Raw genomic sequence first — 12719 nt, forward strand, 5'->3', positions numbered from 1 at the left:
CTTCACTTGCACACAAATTGTTGGAGAAGCTGTTATTTCCCTTGGCTCCAGCGGCCTGATCGTTGCTAAGGGCACAGCAGAGGGGCAGTAACTGAAGCAAGAGTACAGTTATCATCAGCCATTTGCTTTCCATGTCAACTTTCTTTATTCTTTTCTCCCGAGGCATCGTTGTATTACAGTTACCCTAAAAGCTGGATGGTAAATACCCTCTGTCATGCCTGTTTTGTCAGTCTGGTTTTTCGTTTGCTTTGGATTTCTTTTGTTAGCGCTAAATCCTGCAAAGTGTTAAGTGCTGCCAACTGACATGGAAAAAAAAAAAAAAGCAGAGGCTGGTTGGCCTCCAAGAGCATCGGGCCTTTACAGAAGAAGGGCTTAGTCCTGAGCTTGCATGTTGTCAGTTTGCCAGTTGTTTAACTACGTGTGTACGGTAGGACTAAGAACGGAGCTGTTAGTGCTTCGACGACAGAAGCTAGCCTTTGGAATCGTGTGGTGCCCCACCAAGATGAAAAAGCAAACGCAAGCAAGCTTTCTGAAAGAAACAGCCTGCTGTCCTTCCAGAAGCAAAGCTTGTTTGCCAGGGCAGTCTCCAGTGGTTCAGGAGCTCTGCTTAAAAGTAGATTTTACTCAAGTACTTTGGTTTTGAGAACTCCATGCTACCTTTTTTCCCTCCCTAAGGATGCTGACAAGCATTCTGATTTTATTTCGCATGTCAACGCTCAAAATTCAGTGCATCTTCAAAGCAAAGGAAAGATCAATGGCTCTAACGGAACCTGAATAAATTGGTGTGCTCTAACCACTGATAACTCTTCTTTTTTTAATTGCATTCATTGTGTATAGTCTCTTGGTTTGTGAGCAAGATCTTGCAGCTTCACTCAGTTCATGTTTTATTCTATGTATTATACTGTTAAATAGACTTCACTTTTTTTCTTTTGTCACTGTCACATTTGTGTTGTTTGTTTCTTTTCCTGCTAGCTGTCAGGGCATGAAAAGGTATGGATCGTAGCGTGGAAAACTTCCTTTCAATTTCAGCATACGTGTTCTTAATGAGCTGCTGTAGTTTTGTGTGGCTTTTTTTTTGTTTGCTCTTTTTTTTCTTTCTAACCTTACTTTGTGTAATGATAGTTTATGCTTGGTCTGTCTCTTGAAGACAAACCAAGTATTGATAATACATTAACTGTTATTAGTTTCACTAGTATAATAATTGGAGTTGTGTGCAGTGACTTAGCTGTATCTAATCAGATATACTCTTTACTGTAGAAAAATAGTATTTTAAGATAGGTACATCTAGCACCATGTGCTTTTGCCCCTGCAAAGGGCATCCATCAAAGGCAGCACTTTGAAATATGATCTTCAGATAGCACATTAGAGCTTTGTATTAAAGCAATAGTGTAGTGCAATAGTCCACGTTAACTTTATTGAAGTAGTTAATGAAAATTGTTGTGTTACAGATTTTATTGTATTTTTTTTTAGCAAGAATAGTTAGCCAAGTTCTTTCTAAGAGCCTAGCTTAAATGTTGCTGTTCAAATTTTGGAATTGTGTTTATTTTTCTGCAGCTTCAAACAGCAGCATCCAGAAGTTACGTGGGCTCAAGTGCCCCAACCGGAATAAGCAAAGATGAAGACACAAGTCGTTTTCATACCACCAAGAGGGGGAATTTCCATGAAGTTTTTAACCTGTCGGAAAATGAGCGTCCTTTGGCAGGTATCGTGCAACAGGGAGGCTACATTAGTATTTTCTAAAAAGCCAAGGATAGTTTAAAGTTGAATTCCCTTTCTGTGCAATGTACTGGTATAAGCTTTTGATTAAAAAGACTTGCATTAAATTAGGATGAATGGAGACAGTCTCTTTCATTCCACATTTATACAGTTCTTTGAAAGAATGCGCAGCCTGGCATGTCTTTTATGGTGATGCAAATGAAGTAGTCAAGTTAGAGGGGATAATTGTGTGGGTGGTTTTTGGGTTTTGTGTTGTTTTGTTTTTTTTTAAAATCAATGTTAAAACAGATGTTATGATGTCTAAAACCACCTTATTTAGGCTTTTATTTGTAAACATTTCTAGTTTTAGGTATCTAAAGTTTAATTTTCAGTGTTTTCTGTTGTTTAATATGGAAACTATTGGGGGTAACGCCTGTCTCTCTCTTAAAGTAAGATTTCTTTTTATGACTTTTTCAGTGTGTGAAAATGGCTGGCGCTGTTGCTTGATTAACAGAGATAGAAAGATGCCTACAGACTACATCAGGAATGGAGTTCTTTATGTCACAGAAAAGTGAGTCGTTGCGCTACACACATTTCTTAGAAGGGAAATGCAACCAATGTGAAAAAACGTTGAATATAAAAGTAATCCTTTAACAATGTTTTGAAACAAAAAGGCCTTTTCCTGGTGCTTTAAAACCTCAAGAAAGCACCGTAGGAGAGGGAGAACTGAATCTGGGGTGTGGTAACTCTTAACAAATGTGATTTTTGCCTTGGAAAGGCTTGCATAGGAATGGAGAGTAGCTCTGTGTAGTCAGTTGTTAGTATCCACAGTTCTTGATGTGGATGACATACTATCTATCTATCTATCTATCTATCTATCTATCTATCCACTTAAAAAAAATCCTAAAAGCTAAGTGTATTTTGAGACTTGTGATCAATGCTTATTTGGCAAATACTCTTAGTTTCTTTTTTTAAAACAAATTGAATGTATAGCTCCCTTGAAACAATGTGCAACAAAAAGAAAATAGAAATTCAAGTCTTGGTTTCAAAACGAGTACTTAATTTTTATTTTCTTAATCCTTACTTAACCCTCAGCCTCCCAGGGCTGAATAACTGTTGTCACTTCTGTTTGGGTCTTGCACCGAAATTCCTTTGGAATGTAATGAATGGAAGTGAAGCTCATCTGTATGCAATGTCACCTAGTGATGGAGACCACTCTTCAGCATTTAGAAATCTGAGTTTTTGTCTGCATCGCAACAACATGACACTAACACAGTGTTTTCCATTAATCTTCTTTTAAGATGGTAAAATATTTATAAGCTTTTTGAGATTTGGTACTTCAGCCCTTTAAGGATATATGTGCTTCCTGTGTGTTTAAAATGCTTGTCAGGTTAAACCGTTCAGTGCAGTAATAAAAATACAAGACTTTTTTGTGTGTGCATGCCGTGTGTTCTAGGCTTTCAGACACATTAGCCAGTTGCTAGAATTTATGAATATTTGCTCTAAATTAGAAAACATAACTGAATTGCATATTGTGTGCCTCTTTGGTTTTTTTTTTAAAGCTTATTTTAATCTGTAAGATTTCAAACTTCAGAAGTGACAGGAGGGATATCTAGAGCTTTGTTTTAGAATACTGTCTGAAATTAACATTTTCTTTTCCTGTCTTCAGTTACTTGTGCTTTGAAAGCTCCAAATCCGGCTCATCTAAAAGAAATAAAGTTATAAAGCTAACGGATATAACAGATATTCAGAAGGTAAGTCTGTTTTGTGTTGCAAATAGGGGAGAAAGCTGGTTTTCTGTTCAGCTAGTCATGTTCTGCTTTTCTGCTTACGTTATTTTGAAAAAGCATGCCATTTATCATTTTTATAAGTAAAATGTAATTCTTTGATCCAACGTATTTCCCAGAACAGCTTGTTTAGCCATTTGAACTCACGATAAGCAAGCTCACTATGAGCATAAAACCAAAGTAGTTTGCTAAACCCTTACATTTGTAAATTATTTTAATTTTTAAGTTGTGTTGTTTCTTAATTCCTGCATTGACTAGAGCTGTGTAGGCTTTAAGAAGATTTATTGTTAGCAAGAATTGTGTAATAGTAACTTCAGTTTGGGTGTTGATATCGATAGATGAACCATCTTAAAAGTAGATGCCTCAGAGGGAAGAGGGGTTATTGTTAGTGGAGCAAGGTAAATGATGAATAGCCAGGCTGGATCAGGCTGGAGTTTCCCGTGGTTGGGATCCCATCACTAACAGAGGCAAGTAGTGGATGGTTGGAAGCATGGCAAATACAATGTGATCCTTCCTCTGGTCACGTTTTGTCAGCCTGCAGTCACCGATGGTTTTATTGGTGCCTTGCAGCACTCTGTATGGCATTTAATGTCGCTTTCTGTTACCTTCTCTTAACTTGTCTTACTCTTAAACGCAGACACCCCTGTTTTCTACTCACATCCTGTGGCCCTGGGTGCCACAGATTAAATCATGTTGTGCAAAGAAATACCTCAGCCCAGTGTCTAAGTATCTCCCAATTTTCAAATGAATTCCTTCTATTTATATCACATATCTATAAACCAGACAACTTAGGCTCAACTTGAACATTCCTGTTGGAATTAATAATTCATCTTGATGGATTTTAAACATTATACTTGAAATAATGCTGTTGTTTATTAGGCCTTTACTGCCATAAGGGTCCTTTTGCATCTGTGTAGTTTTTTCAGTGAAGCTGAGACAGGGATCATGCAGCCAAGCATAAAAATGTACTGCGCCTGGTTTTATTTGAGGGTGGGAAACGCAGGCCAGACTCAGGATCTCTTCCCCCTTGGGAATATTCCCCAGTTCAGTCAACTGTATTCCTTCTTATGGACTTCCTTTAAAACAAACAAACAACATATATACACTCTGTCTGATTTTGAAAAAGCAGCTTTTTCTGGTCTGCTTGCTGCTCCTTTAAACAGTGAGCAAATGTTACTTGTAGGGAAACCTCTAGGTGACACTCACAGGCACACTCTCACGTACGTGTATGTGTACACGTGGGGCTGGGCTGTCCTACCTGCCGCACCATCCAGCTGCTGGCTTGGTCCCTGGCATCATGGCTGGGCCAGTTCCCACACGCCGTAGCAGTACCGGGGTTCTCGGTTTGGGGCCGGGGATGGATCCAGCAGGCAGGATGGGTTCCACAGCACGTGGGAGGAAGAAGAGAGAGGCAGGCTCTTGCTGTAGGAGTGATGCTGTGCCCGTTGACTCCAGGGTGAGAGGACAGTGTCTGGCCTCTTCTTGTTAGTAGTAGATGTCTGTTCATTGTGTCTGGGAGGATACACCAGTGATGAGATGTGTAACCTTCTCAGCACCTTTTGCAGCAGTTCAGTACATAAGGTATCCTTGGTCTGTGTGTTTTGTTTTTTCTTTTCAGTATAAAGTGCTCTCTGTTCTCCCGGGATCAGGGATGGGTATTGCTGTATCAACACCATCTACACAAAAAGTAAGTAGCTAGCTGTATCTGTATTGCTGTGTTGGACTTCATGCCCTTTTTGTCTTATGCTGGTGCTAGCCAGAGAAGGAAAAGTTTATGTGGATTTTTTTTCCCCTTATGTCAGTGCATGGCTTGCTTTTTTTTTTTAATAAAAAATTCACTTGTCTATTATTCAGTGTATTTGGCTTCAGAATTTTAATGATTTAAATATTTAGCTTGTTCTTCTGCATCTGGAGTATTTTAACTATAACAAAGATTTGCTCCATTATTTCATTACCTCCATTGACCATTCCCTCAGCATCCTCTATCCGGAGCATGGGGGCTGCTCTGCTCTGCAGCCTGGAATGAAAGGCTGATGGCTTGAGAGTATCTGTGGGCACGGAGGCTTTGGGGTAGAAGGGCCCGACCCTCCGATGCAGTTTTCCTGTTTCAGTCTGCTATGGTAAAGATTTAAGCTTCTCTAAGCCTCAACTACCCTTTGGGCAACTGAAGCTCCTCTTAACATATGACTGAACCTGATTTTAAACTAATCACCTATAAATAACTTTTCTCTAAGTCACACAACTGTTGTACCAGGCTTTCTGCTGTTGTTTGATATTGAAAAGTACTACTTAATTACGAGTTTGAAAATGTTCATCTGCCTAAATAAATATTATATGAGCTGAAACAAAAAGGCACTGATAAAGATTTTTAGAAATCTTTAATGGGGGTAGAGGTCAATCAGGAAGACATCATGCACTGAGTGGATGGAGAGGAGAGTCAAAGTGTTCTCGATTGCTAATATTCTGTGCAGATGCATTTTATGCCATGGTTGTTTTAAGAACGTGGAGGAGTGAAAAAATCTTAGAAACTCTGCCATATATCCAAGGATTTAGTACAGAAAAAATATTCTTATGTCTTTGTTAATGCACTTTGAGTACAGTTCATCTCCTGTTCATATTGATTTGGCCAAAACTATACCTAAAGGAAGATTTTTCTTTTCCACACTGACATGATCTTTTTTTTTTCTGTCATTTAGCCTTTAGTGTTTGGTGCCATGGTACACAGAGATGAAGCTTTCGAGACAATTTTCAACCAATATGTGAAAATAACCTCTGCATCATCAAGCAGTGAGAGCTAGTATCTTATCTTAGAAGATCTAATGGAAAATTTCTTATTTTACAACTTGGTAGTGAAAAAAATGAACATCCTCATCTATTTTGCAATAATTTTTCTTGTCTGGTGGTTTATATTCTATCTGTTACATAAATTGAGTGTATTTTATATAGGCCTTCATGTTTGTTTTTAAGGTTTTTGTAAAAAAAGAAAACAAAAAACAAAATGAAACAAAACAGTTGAAAGTGCTATCATCACTATTAGCCTTGCACATTAAGCACTTTTAATGTTTATTTACTGACATTAAAAGCTGGGAAGGTACTTGGAGAACTGACAAATTAACAAAGTGAAACAGATTGTTGATCCCTTTGACTCCACTGGTATCACTAGGGATACATTGGTCCCTTTATCTTAGTTTTTCCCCGAGGTGTGAGAATGATGACTGCAGCAGCCTGAAGTCTCTTTCTTCAGCTCTGATTTTTTTAATTGGGTTCTTTATTAAAACTGATAGCAACACTGAGGAAGTATTATCATCTTAGTATTTCCGTATTTATAACTGCACTTAAAATAACTCCTTCTTGCTAGTTCTTGCATTGCAGAAGGATATTTTCCTGGTTTGGTTAGGTTCAGTTTTTCCAGCACAGACATTTGAATTGCTTGTACAGTGAATTGGAGGAGAAAGTTTGTAACTATATCTTCCTTTCCTGATTAACCAAAGCAAGAGGAGGGAAGGCAGGCAGATACTTTTTATAAAAGAGGGCACCAAAATGTTGTTCCTAAAATGTTAGGCATCGTATATTTGTATTTCTGTAGATACTTGTCATAGAAGGGCTCAACTGTTGTACATGTTGTATGTACAAGGTGTTTGTATGTTAATGCATTAAGGACTCGCAGGCTTTTTGTGTTGGGGAAGGTGGGAATAATGAAACTAAACTGAGACACGACTTTTTTTAATTTGACTTTTCTCTTGAGTTACCTTGTAATAAAAAAACACTATAATATAGCAGCTGAAAGCACTAGTTCCTTTTCAAAGCATAATTTGAGGGGCATTGATATGTTGCTGTCTTTCTCCTTGCAAAATTAAATGTTAGTAACAATTAAACCCAACTGCCAGCTGAAACAGGAAGGCTGTGCTCCTTCTCTAAACTCTCTCAGGCATTTCTAGCAGCAAAGCACATATTGACCTTTGTCTTTAGTATTAGAAAGCTTTTCTACTCTATATAATGGCACCCATCTGAGAGGTTTAGAATTTTATTTGCATTTTCACGAAAGCACAGTAGGAGTTACGCCAGGCCTTCCAGTGTGTCTTTTCCTTTGCCGTGTCGTTTGAGTTGAGTGTTATAGATGTCTCCAGACATTATATTAATGTCCCCCAAAAAAGCAAAGGAGATGCAGATCATTGTGTAAAAATGGGACTTCATTTCATGGATTATTTTTTTTTTCAGTTGTTTTGGGTTTGGTTTTTTTTTAAACTGGAATTTCTTTCTTTATAGGGAAAGGGGTAAAATGAAGGAGGGAGAGGGGAGACAAACACCAAAGGGTGTTCAACTCTTAGCACAGAATTTAATTAAAGTCTCTCAACAAATGCAGCAGTAATGAAAAAGGTGACAGTCAAACTGTACAAACTTTATTTCAGTCTGGCCATGAAGAGGGATGATACAAAGAACTTGATATGAAGAAATATTGTTGAATACTGTGATTTGGTTGGGTATTATAAAGTGAAACAGTGATGGGGTAAAACTCTGTGCCGTGGGTGGAAACGTGAACAAGAACAGGGGAGAATCCACCGTAATGACTGAAATACTATTTTTGAGTTCTCCCTTTAGAGTAGCACTTGAACGTGTCTTTACATGACCTGAGAAAGGGGTGCATTTCTAACACCTGTTTGGGTATGGTGTAACACAGGGTCTGAAAACTTATAAGTGAAGCTGGAGGGAGATCCATTTTGCCACCGTCTAATATGGGTGTAGCTTGACAGTTTATGGTTTCTTCACTTTACACATGCAGGTTTTATGTTTAAGGAAGACCCTTCATCTTAAATTTTTCTCATCAAACCTACTTTAAGTTCAATTAATCTATTATCATTTGGCTTTCCTTTCTAGAAGCTTCCCTGAATACTAAGTGTGGCTAACAAATAGGCATTAAAATCGCTTAATGTTATAGAAATCTTAATCAGATTCATTTGTTTTGTCTTAAGAAAAGAAATCCCTTGGGTGTGTTTGAGGTTATCCTTTTTTTTGAAGAAACAGAAAACTATATTTTTTACAGAGAGCATGCTCTTTTTCTTATTTTTGTATCATTTTTCAAGTGTAATTTATACCTTCACTCTGATCATAACAGCAGTTTCAGTAGGAAATCAGTTGACTTGCACTTATGACCTCCTTCCCGTCCCACCCTTCACTGGTTGACCCTAGTAGGTAGGGTTGTCCTAGATTCTGGTTCCGAGAGGAGCTATAGGTCCTATGCAGATGGTGCCAGGACAATTAACCATACCTAGGCTTTGGAGAGGGAGAAAAGAAGCTGTAATCCTTTTCCCAGACTGAAATGCCTCATGCGTACAATATGCTCTTAAATGCTTTTTTTTTCTGGAGAAGGAAATTAGAAACTTATTATAAAATCTAGTGTGTTGACATTTGAAATTAATCCGCACTTTTAACAGTGTGAACGTAAAAATTAGCAATTCTTAAAGCAGTAAACCTAGCGCAAACTGCAATGCAACATTGTTTCATTCTAACATATAGAAAACAGACTGGATTGTTTTTTTTAAAAAATAGAGTTGTAATATAACTAACAAACATCTGTGTACATATTTTGCAAAGTTCACTTTACATTGGGCTGTCCAGGTTCCTGCTACATAACTGCTCCTGTCGTGTACGTAACATCAGAGACACTAGAAGATAAACCTCAGTGCGTCTGCGGGCAGGTACTCCTGTGCTTTTCCTCCTGCTACACCCTCACAGGTTTGGAGGGCAGGAGGGGATGGACAGTGAGTAAATGTACACTTGACTTGTGTAACTACACTGAAGTTCACCTTAAATTCCAATCTGCCTACATAGTTTTGCAGTATAGCCTGCTGTACTTCAGTAACAGGCCGGGTCATACCACTTGATGTAAAGTGCTACTTTCTGATAGCAGAAAGTGATGTTCCTGTCATTCTGCCTGTCCGTTCGCTGTTTATGTTTGCAGTTCTGTTGGCGTCTGTGGTTCATTGCTGGATCATTCACGTGTAATTGGATTTAACTTCTTTAGAAGTTTGTTGGTTAGTTTGAGTCCCTTTTAAAGAGTTAAAAAAAAAAAAAAAGGGAGATGAAAACTGACTGCTTTAATTCTTTATCCGTGACCATTTAAATTCAAAAGGCAAAAAAAAGCTGAAATATGAAATCATGCCTTTCCGTGCACTGTAGCTTTTGTGAGGCAAGATTGAATGAAACAAGCTATTTATTAGTAGCAACATCACACAGGATGCCAGCAGCAGAACCTACCCTTGTTCCTGCAGACAAAAAGAAGAGATGAAAGGATGTACTTTTTTTTTGGCTACTTAAACTTGTATTAAAAACACTGGTAGTTTTTATTGAACTCTGTACATTTTGGCAGATGTTTAATTTCTACTAATCATTGAAATATAATGGATGTTAAAATTTTTATGTCTGAAGTTTGAGTCTATATTTTGAAGTTGTAAATAATTCATTATCAGTGTAACTTTTGTTTGACAACAGACTTATACTGTATGAAGAATTGAAATAATGAAATGATTTGCCCTGTAAATTTTTTAAGAAAATCTTGTTTGTTTAAAAAGTCTTGTATAAATTATAATTTTTATTTAAATAAACCTGAAAATGCTTTGTGCTAACACTTTCTACAAATTTAATATAACTTATCTATCAAAAATACACCTGATTTCTTGAAACGAGGCGAGTTAGTGCTTTCTGGCAGATTCGTTAGCCACCTCAAGTCCATCACTGGGGAGGGGGTGGGTGGGTTTTGTTTCTCACTGCTTTTGAAGCCCAAGGAACATGCTTTTATTTTAAGTAATCCTGTTAATGTATCAGAGAGCATTTGTATATTTTTGGTTAGATCTTTGTGTGTAAGTACATCCGTCACTTTGTAATCACTCAGTTATTTTAAGGGATGAAAAAGCAACCGGCGATTTCTAAGATGCTGCCGCTGCAGGAAGGCATGGGTGACACAAGACTGTTTGTAGGAGTACAGACTCCTGTCTGCTGGAGCTCCTCCATGAAACAAACAGCTGCAGACTGCTACAGGTGGGCACTGCGGGTGGGAATAAGCCCTTTTCCACCCCAGTGGTGTGCAGGAACGTGTGCTCAGTAGAAGCATTTCACATCCAGATGTGGCTGTTCTTCTGCAGCGTCTGTGGTCGCTTCAGCTCGTCGGTCACACCGACACGTACCTAATTGCTGAGCCTTTGGCTGTGCTTCCATGTAAGCTGTAACCCTGGCAGGGATAACTGGCAGGGCTGCCTTATCCCGGTGTGTGCCAGGGAGGCTCGCTGCCCAGCGCTGGCTTTCACTGAGTACGCAGGCCTTTGTCTGCAGTGAGGAATGTAATACCAGGAGTGAGCTGCCTGGTCATCTAATCCAGACCGATTTGTTTGCCTCTACAATGCTCCCAATGTGTTTTTCCCCACTGAAATAGATCCATCTGGGACAGATCCTCCAGTCAGGAATGCGTGCTGCTCTATTTATTTCAATATTTAGTTTTCTCGTGATGGCAGCGACGCGTCCGGCAATGCGATGGTGCTTTTAAGCTGGTATTTTATGTGTTCTGAGGATACTTAACTTCACACTTGTACTACTTTAATGCGTTTTTCGTTAAATATTTGTACAAGATGAGTTGCATCTGCGGCAGCACTCACAGAGACTGAATTCAGCCGTGTCTGCCTGAAGCCTCATGGAAGGAGAGTGTGGAGCCTGGAAGTCTCATTTTGGCCATGAACTGCATGGCACTTGGGAGGAGGGGACAGTCTCCTTGAAAGCAGCGTTTGCTTTCTCAAGCTCGTTTTAGCAGCTGATGAAAATAATAGAATTGAATCGAACGAGCCGTCGTGTAACTCCAATGCCTGTGCCAGGAAAGGAGACATGCCGGCCGTGGTCTGCGGGGGTCACCAGCACGTGCTGGCTCAATGCAGATGAGCGGATAAAAGCAGGGCCTTGTGCAGTACCAGAATTAATGGTAAAGGACAGTTACAGCTTTCAGCTTGGAGAAGCTGAGGGGTGTTCTTTGCTGTTACTTTTAAGTAAAAGTCTTGAGTTCCTCTACTGAATCCCTGGATTCAGTAAATTCCTGTGTTTAAATGGTTTTAGCATAAGATAAATGTTTCACTCACAAAATACTGGCTTCTCTCTGACCTTCAAATATTTTTCTTACATTGTGAGAATAAGGAACTAAAGATGTGGAGGGTTCCTTTTCTGCGTTAGGGAAGTCAGGGCATGGCAAAGGGAGCAGTCCCTTGCAGCAGCAGTGTCCTCACTGGGCCGTGAATGCTCTAGAAGTTGAGCTTAATGCAGTGCCTCAAAGATGCAGTTGTGAACATGTGTTTGATACGATATTTAGCCTGCACTGATGCTGTATTTGGCCAGGTTGGATTTGGTTGGGAGGCAGGGAAGATGAAGGGAAGATAAATACCTCCTGTGTTTAAATACTTGGCTTTTCATTGAATCTTGTGAACTTTGCAGCTTATCTGAGGTGTTAATTAGGCAAAACCTCTGCTTTTGCATCCTCTATTGAAGCTCCATCTTTGACAATTTCCATGGAAAATAGTTATATGTGGAGAATTACTTCCTTCAATGGTACTTCTTCACTATGTTTTTGTATTAACTACTAACTTTGCTTATTCTATAGCCTCTGCCTTACACTTCACCCTCTCTGAATTCTCTGTGTGTGTTTTCCTTTATGCTTCTTTCTTGTTTCTCCTCATGTGCGTAGACAAACTTTCCTTCAAAACCAATTGGCCCATTTAGCCTACTGCATCCCTTTATCCCCTGCTCTTTATTTCATCTCTGAATGATCTCATGTGAACGGATAAAATCCTGCTAAGTGCTTGTGTGCCTAGATGAGAAATTTCTCTTCGTCCCTTCTTCATGTAGTAATTTGTAGCTGGCTTTTACCTTACAGTCTAGCTGAAAGTTCAAGCTGAACTATGTCCAGAGAGAAGTTGCTCTTTTTTCATTCCTAAACTGCCCTAATTTCTGGTTTGCTATCCTCGTGACTACTCATTTTTTTAGTTGAAAACTTTGTTTCCTCTTATTTGTGGTTTTCTGCTTCAGCGTTGTTCCAGTTTTCTTCCTATGACAAAAATACTCTCATGTGTTCAGTCCTGATTATTTAGAAATACTGACTGACCGTGTGCTGATGAACATGTCACAAGTTCACTAAAGCTGCTTCCATTTGTTACATCTTCCATTTTGTGTAAATTTGAGCTAAATTACTGTGTCTGCTGATTTGGA

General features: G+C 38.9%; 1 protein-coding gene across 4 annotated transcripts in view; it reads left to right on the forward strand.

Moving 5' to 3' along the window:
• The window catches only part of GRAMD4 (GRAM domain containing 4), a 55388-nt gene extending 49108 nt beyond the window's left edge, over window positions 1-6280 (forward strand). For 2 of the 4 annotated variants that reach the window (XM_086610284.1, XM_086610285.1), the window contains exons 14-19: window positions 973-990; window positions 1555-1702; window positions 2173-2266; window positions 3365-3449; window positions 5101-5169; window positions 6179-6280. In XM_086610284.1, coding sequence (XP_086466410.1) covers window positions 973-990; window positions 1555-1702; window positions 2173-2266; window positions 3365-3449; window positions 5101-5169; window positions 6179-6280 — 516 coding nt within the window. Of the gene's footprint in view, window positions 1-162; window positions 199-972; window positions 991-1554; window positions 1703-2172; window positions 2267-3364; window positions 3450-5100; window positions 5170-6178 lie in introns of all 4 variants that reach the window. The other 2 variants (XM_086610283.1, XM_086610281.1) reach the window with 2 other exon arrangements.
• The last annotated feature ends 6439 nt before the right edge of the window (window positions 6281-12719 follow it).

This window comes from Tauraco erythrolophus, chromosome 4 (assembly GCF_009769465.1).
Source record: "Tauraco erythrolophus isolate bTauEry1 chromosome 4, bTauEry1.pri, whole genome shotgun sequence".
NCBI classification, from domain to species: domain Eukaryota; kingdom Metazoa; phylum Chordata; class Aves; order Musophagiformes; family Musophagidae; genus Tauraco; species Tauraco erythrolophus.